Source organism: Macaca thibetana, chromosome 10, assembly GCF_024542745.1.
Source record: "Macaca thibetana thibetana isolate TM-01 chromosome 10, ASM2454274v1, whole genome shotgun sequence".
NCBI classification, from domain to species: Eukaryota; Metazoa; Chordata; class Mammalia; order Primates; family Cercopithecidae; genus Macaca; species Macaca thibetana.
The window spans coordinates 93,794,504-93,810,741 of record NC_065587.1 but is presented as its reverse complement, the minus strand read 5'-3'; the positions used below and the strand labels follow the sequence as shown (position 1 = coordinate 93,810,741).

The following is a 16,238-nucleotide window of genomic DNA, read 5'->3' as shown; positions in this document are numbered from 1 at the left end:
ACGTGCCGGGACTGGGAGATGCCACAGGGCCTCTTCGACAGTCATGTATGAGCATCAGACCAGGAGCAGGATGAGCAGCTGCCATGGGGAACAAGCAGGCTTCAGCTGCAGCACCGGGGCTCAGCACACACCAACTTCTGACCAGGATCAAGTCCCTTGAAGGCACCATGCACTTTTATTTATTTTTATTTATTTTTTTGAGACAAGGTCTTGTTCTGCTGCCCAGGCTAGAGTGCAGTGGCATAATCACCAGCTCAGTGCAGCTTTGACCTCCTGGGCTCAATCAATCCTCCCACCTCAGCTTCCTAAGTAGCTGGGATGACAGGAATGCGCCACAATGCCCAACTAATTTTTGTGTTTTTGGTAGAGATGAGGTCTTGCTATGTTGGCCAGGCTGGCCTTGAACTGCTGGGCTCAAAATGATTTGCCCACCTTGGCCTCCCAGAGTACTGGGAGTACAGGCATGAGCCACTGCGCCCAGCCCACAGTACACTTCTAAAATCAAGCTGCTTTCCTTATTATAAAACACAGATTCACTCTAGAAAACACGAATAACCTTAAATGTCACAAGGAACAAAGTATCAATGCCCACCATCCCTCCACCTAAAAGTGATGCTGCAAACTTTTCTTCAGAAGCATCTGTGTCCTGCCTGATGGTGCGGCACTGGTGAGACAGCAGGTGTTTTTAGTCATCAGTAGGTCCTGGGGGCTGGCTAATGGCACTGGGGAATGGCCAGGCTCACCTTCTGTAGTAACTTCTGGGCCTTTTCTCCAGGTAACAGGCGTAAGCCAGCTGTGGCCTTGAGGACCAGAGGGGTGGCCTTCCAGAAGTCGAATGGAATGTCCTGTTTAGCAACATCCAGTAGTTCCTGGATTCCCTGAGCGCTCTGTGAACACGGTAAGAGCAAAGCAGGGTTTGTCAAATGCAGCATACAGGGTCACACGTGCTGCTTCCACCCTTCCGGGTTTTTTTGGTTTCTGGAGACAGTCTCACTGTGTTGCCCAGGCTAAAGTAAAGTGGCTTGATCACAGCTCATTTGCAGCCTTGAATTCCTGGGCTCAAGTGATCCTCCTGCCTCAGCCTTCCAAGTAGCTGGGACAAGGGCGTGAGCCACGATGCCCAATTAATTTTTAAAAACTTCTGGCCGGGTGCGGTGGCTCATGCCTATAACCCCAGCACTTTGGGAGGCTGAGGTGGATCACAAGGTCAGGAGATCAAGACCATCTTGGTTAACACAGTGAAACCCTGTTTCTCCTAAAAATACAAAAAATTAGGCCGGGCGCGGTGGCTCAAGCCTGTAATCCCAGCACTTTGGGAGGCCGAGACGGGCGGATCACGAGGTCAGGAGATCGAGACCATCCTGGCTAACACGGTGAAACCCCATCTCTATTAAGAAATACAAAAAAAACTAGCCGGGCGAGGTGGCGGGCGCCTGTAGTCCCAGCTACTTGGGAGGCTGAGGCCGGAGAATGGCGTGAACCCGGGAGGCGGAGCTTGCAGTGAGCTGAGATCCGGCCACTGCACTCCAGCCTGGGTGACAGAGCGAGACTCCGTCTCAAAAAAAAAAAAAAAAAAAAAAAAAAAAATTAGCCAGGTGTGGTGGTGGGCGCCTATAGTCCCAGCTACCCAGGAGGCTGAGGCAGGAGAATGGCATGAACCTGGGAGGCAGAGCTTGCAGTGAGCCGAGATGGCGCCACTGCACTCCAGCCTGGGTGACACAGCAAGACTCCATCTCAAAAAAAAAAAAAGAAAAAAGAAAAGAAAAAAAAAACTTCTTATAGAGACACTATGTCTCTGTGTTACCCATGTTGGTCTTGAACTCCTGGCCTCAAGCCATTTCCCACCTCAGCCCCGCAAAGTGCTATGATTAGAGGTGTCAGCCACCATCCCTGGCCCTTGCTTTTATAAATTTTTTTTTCCTGATTTTCAAAATCTGCAGGAAACAGTGACGCAAGTGGTACTGGCAGGTGTGTGGGAACACAGGGACCAGGTGAAACACGGCAGGGGGAGGACAGGTCAGGAGAATAAGCCTGCTGTTCTACTGCAGCCTGGTGACCTAAGCCCACACCCAGACCTGTGCCAATCCTCAAGGGCAATCTCAGGTGAGCCTCAGCTTCGCTGGACATTGCAAAGGTGTGGCACTAGGCAATTCTGGGGTCCCTCCTGGCACTAAACCCCCATGACACCTACATCGAGGAGTCACTTCACCTGCCAGAGTGCTGGATCCAGAACCCAAGGCTGGATGAGGCCCTATGTCGGTGTGTGCATGAGAGTGAAGGCCTGGAAGGCGGCCGGGTGTTGTAGACAGGTGTGATTCTGTGGGGACACGTGGGCTGCATCTGTCCAAGGGAAAAACACATTCCTTCTATCCAGAAATCCCACTCCAGTAATTCATCTTGGGAGGCCGAGGTGGGAGGATCACTTGGGCCCAGGAGGTCAAGACCACCCTGGGCAACACAGCAAGACTCCCATCTCTACAAAACATTTATATATTAGCCGGGCATTGCGGTGTGCACCTATGGTCCCAGTTCCTCGGGAGGCTGAGGTGGTAGGATAATTTGAGCCCAGGAGGCAGAGGTTGCAGTGAGCTGTGATTGTGCCACTGCACTCCAGCCTGGGTGACAGAGAGAGACCTCATCTCGGGAAAAAAAAAATAGAGAATTCATCTGAGAGATGCCCCTTGCGTGTGTGGATAACGAAGTATATGTCAGGTGCAGCCTTTTTCTACTGTCAAGAGAGAAAAATTGGCCGGGCGCGGTGGCTCACGCCTGTAATCCCAGCACTTTGGGAGGCCGAGGCGGGCGGATCACAAGGTCAGGAGATCGAGACCACGGTGAAACCCCGTCTCTACTAAAAATACAAAAAATTAGCCGGGCGCGGTGGCGGGCGCCGGTAGTCCCAGCTACTCAGGAGGCTGAGGCAGGAGAATGGCGTAAACCCAGGAGGCGGAGCTTGCAGTGAGCCAAGATCGCGCCACTGCACTCCAGCCTGGGCGACAGAGCGAGACTCCGTCTCAAAAAAAAAAAAAAAAAAAAAAGAGAGAAAAATTGTACATTATCTAAATGTCCTTCAGAAGGGGACTGGTTCCATGAGATAAGTGTGCAGCATCCAGGCAATAACATTCAGCCAAAAAAACTAAGGAAGCTCTGCACATGCAGACATAAACGCTGTCCAACTATCCTGCTCAGCAGCAAAGCCAAGGGCCTCGGTATGGACACCACCATGGGTGTGAGGTAAAAATGAGGAGAACACAGGTGCCTCTGGTTACATACACATCAACCAGCCTCAAAGGATGCTAAGAGAGCCAGGACGCGGGCCTCCGAGGCAGCCCAGAGTAGGAGGGACATCTGTGCTGTCACCCTGGAGGGCGTGGACATTTGTCCCACTTGAATGTGTGTCACCTACTCAAACAACTAAGGCCTTAAAAATCCTAGGAGCGGCCGGGCGCGGTGGCTCAAGCCTGTAATCCCAGCACTTTGGGAGGCCGAGGCGGGCGGATCACAAGGTCAGGAGATCGAGACCACAGTGAAACCCCGTCTCTACTAAAAATACAAAAAATTAGCCGGGTGCGGTGGCGGGCGCCTGTAGTCCCAGCTACTCAGGAGGCTGAGGCAGGAGAATGGCGGGAACCCGGGAGGCGGAGCTTGCAGTGAGCCGAGATCGCGCCACTGCACTCCAGCCTGGGCAACAGCGTGAGACTCCGTCTCAAAAAAAAAAAAAAAAAAAAAAAAAAAAAAAAATCCTAGGAGCTTACTCTAAATTTATCTAATTTAATCAGGTTTAACTATAAGGTCACTCTAGAATCACTAATTTCAATTTCTTTTTTAACTAAGCTACAGGAAAGCAAGGCTTGAACTACATAGTCCGAGACCATGACACATTTGTGGACACGAGCAATGTACTAGCTCATGACTTAAGAAATGCCTGAACCAAAAGGAAGTTACAACTCTCTCCATAGCCCATTTTGTGGGTGCCTCAGTAGAAAATCAGGCAACCTGCAGTAATGCATCCTGCATTAGTGCATCTGTAAGCTTTAAGGACTTGAGATAGAAGTAGCAATGATACAAGCTTACATAAATCATTATTTGACAATTTTAATTAAATTTCTATTTATTTGGTTTTGTGGATTTTGCATAATACATTGTTTTTGGATGGGGTTGGAGTCTTACTCTGTCCTCCAGGCTGGAGTGCAGCGGCGCAATCTCGGCTCACTGCAGCCTCTGCCTCCCATGTTCAAGTGATTCTCCTGCCTCAGCCTCCCGAGTAGCTGGAACCACCACGCCCAGCTCATTTTTGTATTTTTAGTAGAGATGAGGTTTCACCATGTTGGCCAGGTTGGTCTGGAACTCCTGATCTCAGGTGATCCACCTGCCTCGGCCTCCCAAAGTGCTGGGATTATAGGTGTGAGCCACTGTGCCCAGCCCGTAACATGTTTTTAACTTTTTTCTTTACATATAAAGTCTCACTCTGTCACCTGGGGCACAATCGTGGCTCACTGTAGCCTTGACCTCCCAGGCCCAAGTGATCCTCCCACCTCAGTCTCCCAAGTAGCTGGGATGACAGTGTGTACCACCATGCCTAGCTGATTTTTAAATTTTGTAGCAATGGGGTTCTCACTCTGTTGCCCAGGCTGGTCTTGAACTCCTGGGCTCAAGAGATCCTCTTGCCCCAGCCTCCCAAAGTGCTGGGATTGCATGTGTGACCCACCAGGCCCAGCCAACGTTAATTTTTTATTTCAGTCAATGTGTGCTATCTTCAATCAGAAGCCACAACAAAAAATTAAAAATGTATTATGCAAAATTCACAAGACAAAATTAGTGTAAAAATATGAATAAGTAAACTGTCAAATAATGATTTTTGTAAGTTTGTAGGATTTGTGCTTCTGACCTGTACCAAGACCTCGGGACCCCCAGGTTGGAGAACTGAGCGCTGGCACAGTGGAGTCAGAGGATGGAGCCCGGTGGGGGTGCGTTCTCCTTTGGGCTCACATGCTGCACACCCTCTCTCATCTGACCATCCCAAATGGCGTGAAATGCCCAGGCAGCACCGTCAAAGCCCCCTTCCCTTGTGAAGACAGCCTACCACATTCAAAGGAAAAGAACTAGCTTGAACACATTCCGCAGTTGAACAGGGAGACATGGGAGAGGATCCTTACCTTTTCAACATCATCAGCATAGGCAGAAAGACCTGGCTTCAGTGCTTTGAAGGTTTCATGGGTCAAGGTGGGAGTTTCTAAGGGGAAAACATGTTGAAAAGGGTACAACTATGAATACACACACGAGAACACATACAATCACAACTAGCCACACTTTTTAAAGACAGACGCTGACAATACAGACCAATCCCCAAGTGGCAGGGGCCCTTCAGCTATTCCTTGTCTAAATTCTGACTCTTTGCTCATCAGAACAAGATGAGTATAATACCTAATGTCTTGGCCAGAACGTTACTTATTATTTTTTAAAAATTATATTTATTATAATTATTTTTTAAAAATTATATTTATTATAATTATTTTTTTTTTAAGAGATGGGCTCTTGCTATGTTGCCCAGGCTGGTCTTGAACTTTTGGGCTCAAGCAATCCTCCTATCTCAGCCTTCTGAGTAGCTGGGACTACAGTTGCAAGCTACTGTGCCCTGCATTTTACTTTTTAAGAATCCAACTTTATGGCCGGGCACGGTGGCTCACGCCTGTAATTCCAGCACTTTGGGAGGCTGAGGTGAGCAGATCATGAGGTCAGGAGTTTGAGACCATCCTGGAGAATATGGTGAAACCCCGTCTCTACCAAAAATACAAAAAAATTAGCTGGGTGTGGTGGCAGGTGCCTGTAGTCCCAGCTACTTGGGAGGCTGAGGCAAGAGAATTGCTTAAACACGGGAGGCGGAGGTTGCAGTGAGCCAAGATCACACCTCTGCACTCCAGCCTGGGTGACAGAGCGAGACTCCATCTCAAAAATAAATAAATAAATAAAAAATAAAAATCCAACTTAACTGAAGATAATTTACATACGAAACAACTACATCGGTGTTAAATTTTAACACAGTTAGTTCTTGCTAATTCAATAAACAGAGGAACAGGACAAGTGACTTCAAACTGAAAATAGGAACACCATTTCCTTGATTCTGAGATGAATTTATTACAGGGTTCTCGAGATTAGGTTTTTTCTTCACTTTAAAAAATGCACTGTTTTAAACTATCAGGAGTGGCATGAACTCGTGCATACAACAAGGAGGAATACTAAATTCAGACACGAAGACTGGACCAGAAAAGATCAGGGACAAAACTTTTCGCAAGGTCTTTTCTCTCCAAAGAGAAAACCCTGGGACATGGCTCCAAAAGCATCGCAGGCTGATGTCTATTGCACACTTAGCTTTGAAGATGCTTTACTTTTTAATTAATTATTAAGTTTTAAAAAGTTCCATTAAAAAATTTTTTTTTTGAGATGGAGTTTCATTCTTGTTGTCCAGGCTGGAGTGCAATAGCATGATCTTGGCTCACGGCAACCTCTGCCCACCAGGTTCAAGCGATTCTCCTGCCTTAGCCTCCTGCATAGCTGGGATTACAGGCTTCGAAGCCACTTTTAGAGATAAGCATATATGGCATCTAAATATTTCACTACTGTAATAAGTTACAAAATAAATGGAGTCAAAAGTAAATACAATACACCACCCAGCTTTGGAGTCTCCAGCGCCAGCAGAACCGTGCAATGCCAGGATGGTGTCTACCCCACAGGTTCTAGGTCAGCCAAGAAGAGCGTGGGACACCCAGGGGACCTGCCTGACAGGGGCTGCAAACTCTCACTGGCTATGGCTAGAGACACATGGAGGGCGAACCTCAGGGTCACGGGCACGAGACAGGTATCAGGGAACCAAGGGAAGAGGGTGGTCGGAGAGCAGAGGAAAGGGTGGCAAGGGGGACCCCTCAAGAGAAGCCGCCCATCCCGGCCTGAGGCCCACCCTAGAAGCACAGCCAACGGGGTCCAGGCTCCAGCTCCCTTCTCCAGCTGAGACCCCTCTCGGCTGTTGCCCCCGGCCATCTTGGCCCACCTGGCAGCTCCTGGTCAAGCCCAGGAGCCTTTGCTATTTATCTGGCTTTCCTGATTTTCTGGCTCCCATGGGCCTGAATCTGGGGATACTTCCTGCCTGAACTCCCCACAAAGCCCCAAACAGCCACTGGCCTAAATCCTGGTCCTAGCCACCTGACCTGCTGGTGAATGTGGGGAGGGGATGGGCCACCAAACACCCTCAAGGTCTCAGCTGCCCTTCAGCATGATCACCACTCACTAGTGTAAGAATGATCTGGGACTCCCGGGAAATTCAGATTCTTGGACCCCAGCCTACATCGGCGTCAGCATCTCTGGAAAATTGCATTTAGACAAGCTCCCAGGTGAGTCTGCGGCAGGGGACCTGGCCAACACCGTAGCACAGGGGAGAAGATCCCGAGAGCCCTGCCATGAGAGGCGGGTACCTCTGGGGGGCCGGGCGAACTGGAAGACGTGTACTCGGGTGCCAGTGCTTCCTGCATCAAACATGATCCCGTAGAAGACCTCGTGCCCGTCTGCAGCTGTCCCCTGGGGACTGTGGGCCTGCTGACCCCACCGGGTCCCCGGGGCTGCCCTGGTGATGCTGAAGAAGGCCTGGGTGGCGGTGGCCCGGTGCCACTTGATGTAGGCAACATAGATGAACAGGCCCACACACAGCCCCAGGGGGTATGCCACCTTCGCCACCCGCAGGCTCCCGTGGTTGGATATTTTTCTCATCCTTGTCTGCCAAGGACCGTGCTGCGGCTGCTGGTGGGAAGGGGGAGAGGCAGGAAGAGCACGTTAGGGTGCCAAGTTCCAAGGAGAGTCAGACGTCCCCAGGTCCAGGGACAAAATGTTCAACCTGAAACCGCTCCATGTTCCCCCCAGGAATCAGAAGCTTCATTTGATCCTCATAATGATTCCAGAAGGTGTGAGCCCATCTCACAGAAGAGGAACTGAGGTTTATAAAGGCAGGACAGCCTGCTCAAGGTCGCACACCTTGCAGGTGCTGACCTGGCGCACAGGCCACAGCTGCTGCCTCCTCTAAGGGAGGGTCCCACGGGCAGCTTGGGACACATGGCGATTTATGTAAAAAAAAGCCACATGTAAATGGTGTTCCCAAACTGTTCACGGGAACAGAAGCACATATCTGATTCAGTCTTTCAATCCTCAGTTATACTTCTATTCAGGCAATTTACTTTTCGAAAGCTTTAAACTCCAGCCCTTGGGCAAGTACTGAGAGCCCCAGACAAACCTGAAAAATGTAGCTCGTTTTTCTGGAAGTTTCATAACGAATACCTTTTTTCATTCACGTAGCCCATTTCTGCCAAGGAGATAATATTGTCTGTGTACTTCCAAAGCCTACAAAAATTCTACTAGAGTAGCAAAAAATTCATTGGGTACCATTATTTTTGGATCAATACACCCAAAATGAAAGCATTTGTTCAAGTTTCATTGGCTGCTCCAGTGTGAGGCAGCATGTAGGAACCTGAGACTTCAAAGGACAAGAAGCGTGGGCCGACTCTAGGGCCGCCAACCCTGGGGAACGTCCATCAGCCTGTCCCCCGCTCACTCTCTCAGGCGGTCCTGGTGAGTGGCCACTCCGAGGGGAGCAGGGGTCAGGAGGGTGCCGGGCTGGAAGGGATACCGGTTCTGCCTGCCGCCACGTATGACAGTGGGCAAGATGCCCCCTCGAGGGGGCCAGCCTCATCTGTAAGGTGGGGCTGCTCATGGGAGAGCCCCTCGTGACTTTGGGGATTCAGTGTGCTCAGAACAGGCTGCAGAGAAAGCATGTGGCACACGCGGGCTTTACAGAAGGGCAGCAGGAGGTGACATCTCTGTGGAGCCAAGGACAGCATGGCTGCACTGCTGAGGAGAGGGCAGTGGCAGTCCAAGGGGCAAGTCAGCAGCGACCTGCACTACCTGAGGCTGTTGGGGCACAGCAGAATGGAAGGACAGGGCCCGTGGGGCAGAGCACAGGGAGCAGGCCCTTCCTGGCCCCTCCTTACTGAGGTCCCACCTGTGGCCACAGCTGGCTATCCTCAGGCCCAGAGAGGTAAGGCAAGCACTGCCACAGTGTCCCGTGCCGAGGGAAGAAGCCTCACCAGTGGCCTGGCTACCCACACTGGGGCAGGAGACAGGAAAACCACCCTTTCTTGAGCATCTGCCATGGGCAGGGCTGCAAAAAGGCTCTCCTGGCAGGTGCCAAGGTGCAGCCCCTCCCCAGCCCTATGTTGGGCCTGGGTCCCACCACACTCAGGAGCTTCCCACAGCTCTCCTCTCAGGATCATGTTGCAGCCTCTGCCTGGGCCTGTTCCTGTCGGCCCCGGCTGCTTCATCGCACTCTTCTGTCCTTGCCCACAGTGCTCTGAGAACAGTGCCGCCTTCTGCCCCTAGAACTCAGCCTCTCCCTGCTCAGGTCCCTGGCACAGACTGGATACCCATTCCCAGAATACTGGTCCACCACCCTGGCACCGTGTTTTCATTCTGAAACCTCCACTGAAATGTCACTGCCACCCCCTTCCCGGATGCCCCCAACCTCCACATGCCCCATCACATACTCTCTGAGCTCCCTTTACCCACCACCAGCTGTGATGGAACCAGTATTAATAGACCTGGTTCCTGTAGGTCTGTGTCTCCCGTCTAGGCCATGAGCCCCCAGGGCAGGGACTCAGTTTGTCTTGTGCTGCTGCTGCCCAGCATGGTATCCAAGCCCTTCTTTAGAATGGAAGAGGCTGCTCCTCCACCCCTGCACTTCTATAACGTCACCAGACACACAACAGAATCCTGTAGAAAATCCATTAACAGGGAGAGGACACAGCAAGACGGTAAAAGAAGAAGCTCAAAGGCCCTCGTTCCCTTACAGAGAAACATTAAAAACAACTAGAGACTGGTTAAAATATTGCATAGGAGCTCTGCAAAACAGGCAACGATCTACAGCAACCAAGAGAATGCCCAGTCCAGAAGCAGTCACATTCAGGATGTCAGGAACTCTGCGGTGCTTCACTCACTCCTGCCCCATGCCTCCCCAGCATGGCGCCGCCTGATGAAAGCAGCAGCCCGGTTCCCAATTCCTTCCCTTGAACTGGAGGCAGCGGAGCGGACCTTTCTGCAACATCCTAATCTGTCCTGGGCTGCCTGAGGAACAGATCTCTGTTTCACCTGACTCTGAGCTCAGAGCTCAGATGGGAAGTCAGGGAAATGGTTGTGAGCATTGCTAGGCAAAGCTGTAGGGTGACTACAACCCCACGCATACCTGGGGCAAGAATGACAGGTGAGAAATACAGTAGAACATCTCAAGCCCAAAGAGGGACTGGGGGAGACTTTGGGAAAGTAATATATATATGTACTCAAAGCTTTGTAAAAGTTCAATGGAGCCAACAAGGCAAATAAATTGTGTTCTGGCAGACATTAAGACCTGCTTTCTCTTACCAAAAAAAAAAAGGGCACACATTTTATCAAAATTTGACAATTCAGAGTTAAGGGTACTGAGATTAAGCATCACAACACCAACTTAAACAAAACAGCAATGAAAAACTGGTTATTCAACTTGGAAAGAGGAACTAAAACCAAGCCATAAAGGGGAGATTAAATATGTGTTCCTCGATCTCAAAGTCCTTTTAGGAACAGCAGTTCCAGGCACATGTGAGCAACACATCACACCACCAAACCCCAATTCCAGAATCTAAATTTACAATGATAGAGAAACAAAGGTAACTCCGGGCCGGGCGTGGTGGCTCACGCCTGTAATCCCAGCACTTTGGGAGGCCGAGGCAGGCGGATCACGAGGTCAGGAGATCGAGATCATCTTGGCTAACACGGTGATACCCTGTCTCTACTAAAAAATAAAAAAAACTAGCTGGGCGTGGTGGTGGGCGCCTGTAGTCCTAGCTACTCAGGAGGCTGATGCAGGAGAATGGTGTGAACCCAGGAGGTGAAGCTTGCAGTGAGCCAAGATGAAGCCACTGCACTCCAGCCTGGGCAACAGAGCGAGACTCCACCTAAAAAAAAAAAAAAGAAACAAAAGAAAAACAAAGGTAACTCCAAATACACTTCTTGGTATATTCCAAAGGGAAGCCTGAAGATATTTTTAAATAGTCATGAATATGGGGAAATTGAAAAAAACACATACACAGGCCCAGGGAAGATGCATCCTCAGAAGAAACCTGAGGAGACTTCAGCCTTCATCCTGAGCTGATCCGTAGGCTTAGACAGATCCTGCTATTTGGTGGGGGCCATTCCCAAAACAGAGTTAGTCTGCAAAGAGTGGGACATGGAGCTGTTTTTCAAATGCCCAATGTTCAGCAAAAAACTCACAAGGCATACAAAGAAACGGGAAAACAGCTCACTCAGAGGAAGAAAATGAAGCGGCAGAATCCATCCTTGAAGAAATGCAGGCACTGGATATACTTGACCAAGACTTAAAAATGACTATCTTAAATATGCCTTTTAAAAGAGCTGAAGGAAAACAGATAAAGAATGAAAATAAATCAAGAAAACAACATACGACAACAAAATGAGAAATTATAAAAAGGAATCAAACAGAAATTGTGGAGCTGAAAAATACAAAAACTGAACTGAAAACTGTGACCAGAGGAATTTGAGTCGGCACAGGAATCAGCAAACTTGAACACAGCACATTTGAATATATCAAGTCAGAGGAGCAAAAGAATGAGGAAAGTAAGCAGAGCCTCAGGGACTTAGGGGCCTCCCTCACATGCACCAGGCACATTATAGAAGTCTAAGAAGGAGAAGACAGAATGGGGCAGAGAAATTATGTGAAGAAAGAATAGCTAAAAACCTCCCAAATTTGACTAAAGACATGAATATAAACATCCAAGAAGCTCAGTAAACCCCACATAAGATAAACCCAAAGAGACCCACACTAAGACATAATGTAATCAAACTATGTAAAGACAAAGGCAGAATATTGAAAGCAGCAGAAGAATGGCTCATAATGTACAAAGAATCCCCAATAACACTGTTAGCCAATGTCTTAGCAGAAACCTCAGAGGCCAGAGGCAGTGGGATGATACACCCAAACTGCTAAAAGAAAAAAAAAAAAAATCCGTCAATGGAGAGTTCTATATTCAGCAAAACTGTCCTTCACAAATGAGGGAGAAATTAAGACACTTCCAAATTAATAAAAGATGTGGGTGTTCACTGCCACTAGATCTGCCCTACAAGACTGCTAAAGGGAGTTCTGGAAGTTAAAACAAAAGGGCACTAGACAGCAGCTAAAAGCTGTAAGAAAACACAAACATCTCCAGCAAACACAAACGGAGGGACAAATTTAGAAACTAGTATTAGTGTACAATTGGTCTGCAACACTACTTAATATTTTCTTCAGGATTTAAAAGATATATGCATAAAAATAATTACAGGTTTATGCTAATGGTACATACCCAATACATACAGATGTAATCTGTGACATCAATAACAAAGTGGGGGTAGATGGAATTGTAAAGGAGAGGTTACTGTGAACTGACTGAAATTAAGTTGATATCAATTTAAAATAGATTGCTATAACTTCAGGATGTTATGTATGCAATCCCTATGGTTGTAACCACGATGAAAATATCTGTAGCATATACAAAAAAGGAAATGAGAAGGGAATCAAAAACGGAACCTACAGATAATCAACTAAATACAAAAGAAGGTAGTAATGAAGGACAAAAAAGCTATAAAATATATACAAACAACAAAATAGCAAAAACAAGTCCTTTCGTATGAGTAATTACTTTAAATATAAATGGATTAACTCCTCAATCAAGAGACACAGATTGACAGAATAGATTAAAAAACAAGACCTGACTACAGCTGACCCTCAAACAACATGGGTTTGAACTGCACAGGTCTACTTATATCCAGATTTTCTTCCACCCCTGCCACCTCTGAGACAGCAAGGTCAACCTTTCCTCTTTCACCTGCTCCTTAGCTTACTCGACATGAAGACAATGAAGATGAAGACCTTTATGATAATCCACTTCCACTTACTAAATAGCAAATACATTTTCTCTTTCTTATGATTTCTTATTATAATAACATTTTCTGTTCACCTGCTTACCTCATAGTAATAATACAGATTATAGTTCATATAACATACAAACTATGTGTTAATCAACTATTTATGTTATCAGTAAGGCTTCTTCAACAGTAGGCTACTAGTTTGGGAGGCGAAGGCGAGAGGTTTTTTTTGAGCCCAGGAGTTTGAGACCAGCCTGGGCAGCATAGGGAGAACCTGTCTCTACAAAAAATCAAAAAAATTAGCTGGACATGGTGGTGTGCGCCTATAGTCCGAGGCTCCTCGGGGAGGCTGAGGTGGGAGAATCACTTGAGCCCCAGAGTTCAAGGCTGCAGTAAGCCATGATTGCACCACTGCATTCGAGACTGAAGTTACACTTGGATTTTCAACTGCAGGTGAGGGGTTGGTATCTCTAACCCATATTGTTCAAGGGTCAGCTGTATATTCTATCTACAAGAAACTCGCTTTAGATCTAAGAGCACATATGGGCTGAAAGTAAAAGAATGGAAAAGAGTCAACACAAGGAGTGACCAAAGGAGAGCAGGGGTTGCTATACCAATATCAGACAAAAGAGACTTTAAGTCAAAAACTGTCACAAGAGACAGAGAAGTACATTATATCATGATAAAATAGTCAGTTCACAGGGAATATAAAATGATTGTTAACATACATGCAACAAACATCAAAACCCCTAAATATATAAACCAGACACTGATAAAATTGAAGAGAAATAGACAACTATCAATAATAGTAATATTATTATACTAGGAGACTGAAATGTCTCACTTTGAATAATAGACAGAAAAATGAGACAGAAGATCAACAAAGAAACAGAGGACTCAAACGACACTACAGAGCAAGAGTGTAACAGAACACCCTACATGCAACGCCAGATGGTGGGCTACAAAACATGCCTTAATGCATTTTAAACAATCCAAACCATACAAAGCATCTTTTCCAGTCACAATGGGGTGGCACCAGAAATCAACAGCAGAAGGAAAACTGGATAATTCACAATTATGTGGAAATTCAGCAGAGCACAACCTTAAACAACCAAAGAGTCAAAGAAGAAGTCATAACGAAAATCAGAAAATACCTTGAGATAAGTGAAAACAAAAACACAACCTTCCAAAACTTAAGGGATGCAGCAAAAACAGTGCCAATAGGGAAATGTACAGCTGTAAACACTTGCTTTAGAAGAGAAGAAAGGGCTCAAACAACCTAACTGTACACCTTAAATAACTACTAAAAGAACAAACTAAACATAAAGCTAGGAAAAGGAGGAGGAAAAAAGGAGGAGAAAAAAAGTAAAAAAACGAGGAGGAAAATAATAAAGATTAGAGGAGGATAGAGAATAGAAAAATAGAGAAAATAAATGAAACTAAAATTTGGTTCTTCAAAAGTCAATGTAACTGTCAAACCTTTGGCTAGACTGACTAGGAAATAAAGAAAGAAGACTCAAATAGCTGTAATCTGGAATGAAAGAGGGGACATTACTACCTATTTTACGGAATAAAAATGATTATAAGAGAATACTATGAACAACTGTATGCCTACAAACTGGATAACCTAGATGAAATGGACAAATTCCTGAACACAAAATCCACCAAGATAAATAATAAAGAATTTGGCAATGATTTCTTAGATATGACACCAAAAGCACAGGCAATCAAAGCAAAAATAAACAAGTAGAATTACATTAACTAAATGGCTTCTACCCAGCAAAAGAAACAATCACCAAAATGAAAACACAATCTACAGAATAGGAGAAAATAGATAAATAGTACATCTGCTCTGAAAGGGGTTAATAATCAGAATATATAAAGAACTCTTAAAAGTCAACCACAAAAATCTGATTAAAAAATAACAGATAAAAAGCATACAAAAAGAGGCTCAACATCATGAGTCATTAGCAAAATGCAAAACTGCAATGACCTATCACATCATATATTAGGATGGCCATTATCAAACAAACAGAAAATAACAAATATTAGTGAAGATGTGGAGAAACTGGAACCCCTGTGCGCTGCTGGTGGGAAAGTCAGATGGTACAGCTGCCTTGGAAAACAGCACGGAGCTTCCTCCGAAAATCAAAGCCAGAACTACCATATGGTTCAGCAATCCCACTTCCAAAAGAGTTGAAAGCAGGATCTTAAAGAGCTACACACTTACATTCACTGAAGCATTATTCACAACAGACAAGACAGAAATAATCCAAACATCCATTGACAGATGGATACACAAAATTCAATTTAGAACTGAATGGAATTTTGAATGAAATATTATTCAGTTTTAAGAAGGAAGGAAATTCTGACACATGCTACAACATGGATGAGCCTTAAAGGCATTTGACTAAGTGAAATAAGCCAGTCACAAAAAGACAAATATTGTAGGATTCCACTTACATGAGTTACCTAGAGCTGTCAAATCATACAGACAGAGGGTAGAAGAGCAGGTGCTGAGGGCAGGGGGGTGAGGAGGACTTATTGGGTAAAGAGTTCCAGTTGGGGAACATGAAAAGGTTCTGGAGACGGATGGTGATGGTGGTTGTGAATGCACTTAATGCCACAGAACTGTACGTTTAAAAAGGGTTACGTTGGTAACTTTTGTGTTATGCCTATTTTATCGCAATGTTTAAAATCCTTCAATGGCTAGGCCAGGCAGGTAACAGAAGTAAGTTCTGTTGGTATAGGACTTAAGGAACTCTGTGGGGTGAGGGATGGGGATAAAGAGAGCAGGGCCCACCCACTGTGTCAAATACAAAACGTTTTACAGTTCTGATCACACTCACGCCCTACTCTCTCAACGAAGGAGACAGATCATGCCTTACTAAGATTCTTCCTGCTGAAATGTGCTGGCGGAGCTCCTCCCTTGGGCTCCTGGCTGCTCTGCCATTTCCATAGCACATGACATGTACAGTTCTTCTTCCAGGCCCCTCTCAGTCTGGTTAGACTCCAGGAGTAGGGACCAGCCCCCATCCCAGAACCTCCAACACCCAACACAAAACCAGAGCCCAGCAGCTGCTCAGCCAGCACTTGTTGAAGGGGGTCCACTGATGGCTCAGCAGTGTACTGAGGGGGAGAATGGGCAGTAGGAGGAAGATGCAGGCATCACAGATGCCACAGGACTGGGTGATGGCCATGAGCTGAAACAGGTCATCTGGGAAGGGACCGTTTGGCAGGAGGCAGCAGTG

General features: G+C 46.6%; 1 protein-coding gene across 4 annotated transcripts in view; it reads right to left on the bottom strand.

Moving 5' to 3' along the window:
- Positions 1-16,238, bottom strand: part of ENTPD6 (ectonucleoside triphosphate diphosphohydrolase 6) — a 31,590-nt gene that overhangs the window by 12,125 nt on the left and 3,227 nt on the right. For 2 of the 4 annotated variants that reach the window (XM_050745486.1, XM_050745489.1), the window contains exons 2-4: positions 7,467-7,785; positions 5,157-5,233; positions 744-887 (exon numbers count right to left, since the gene is read on the bottom strand). In XM_050745486.1, coding sequence (XP_050601443.1) covers positions 744-887; positions 5,157-5,233; positions 7,467-7,758 — 513 coding nt within the window. In that variant the 5' untranslated portion in view covers positions 7,759-7,785. Of the gene's footprint in view, positions 1-743; positions 888-5,156; positions 5,234-7,466; positions 7,789-8,275; positions 8,485-16,238 lie in introns of those variants that run through there. The other 2 variants (XM_050745490.1, XM_050745487.1) reach the window with 2 other exon arrangements.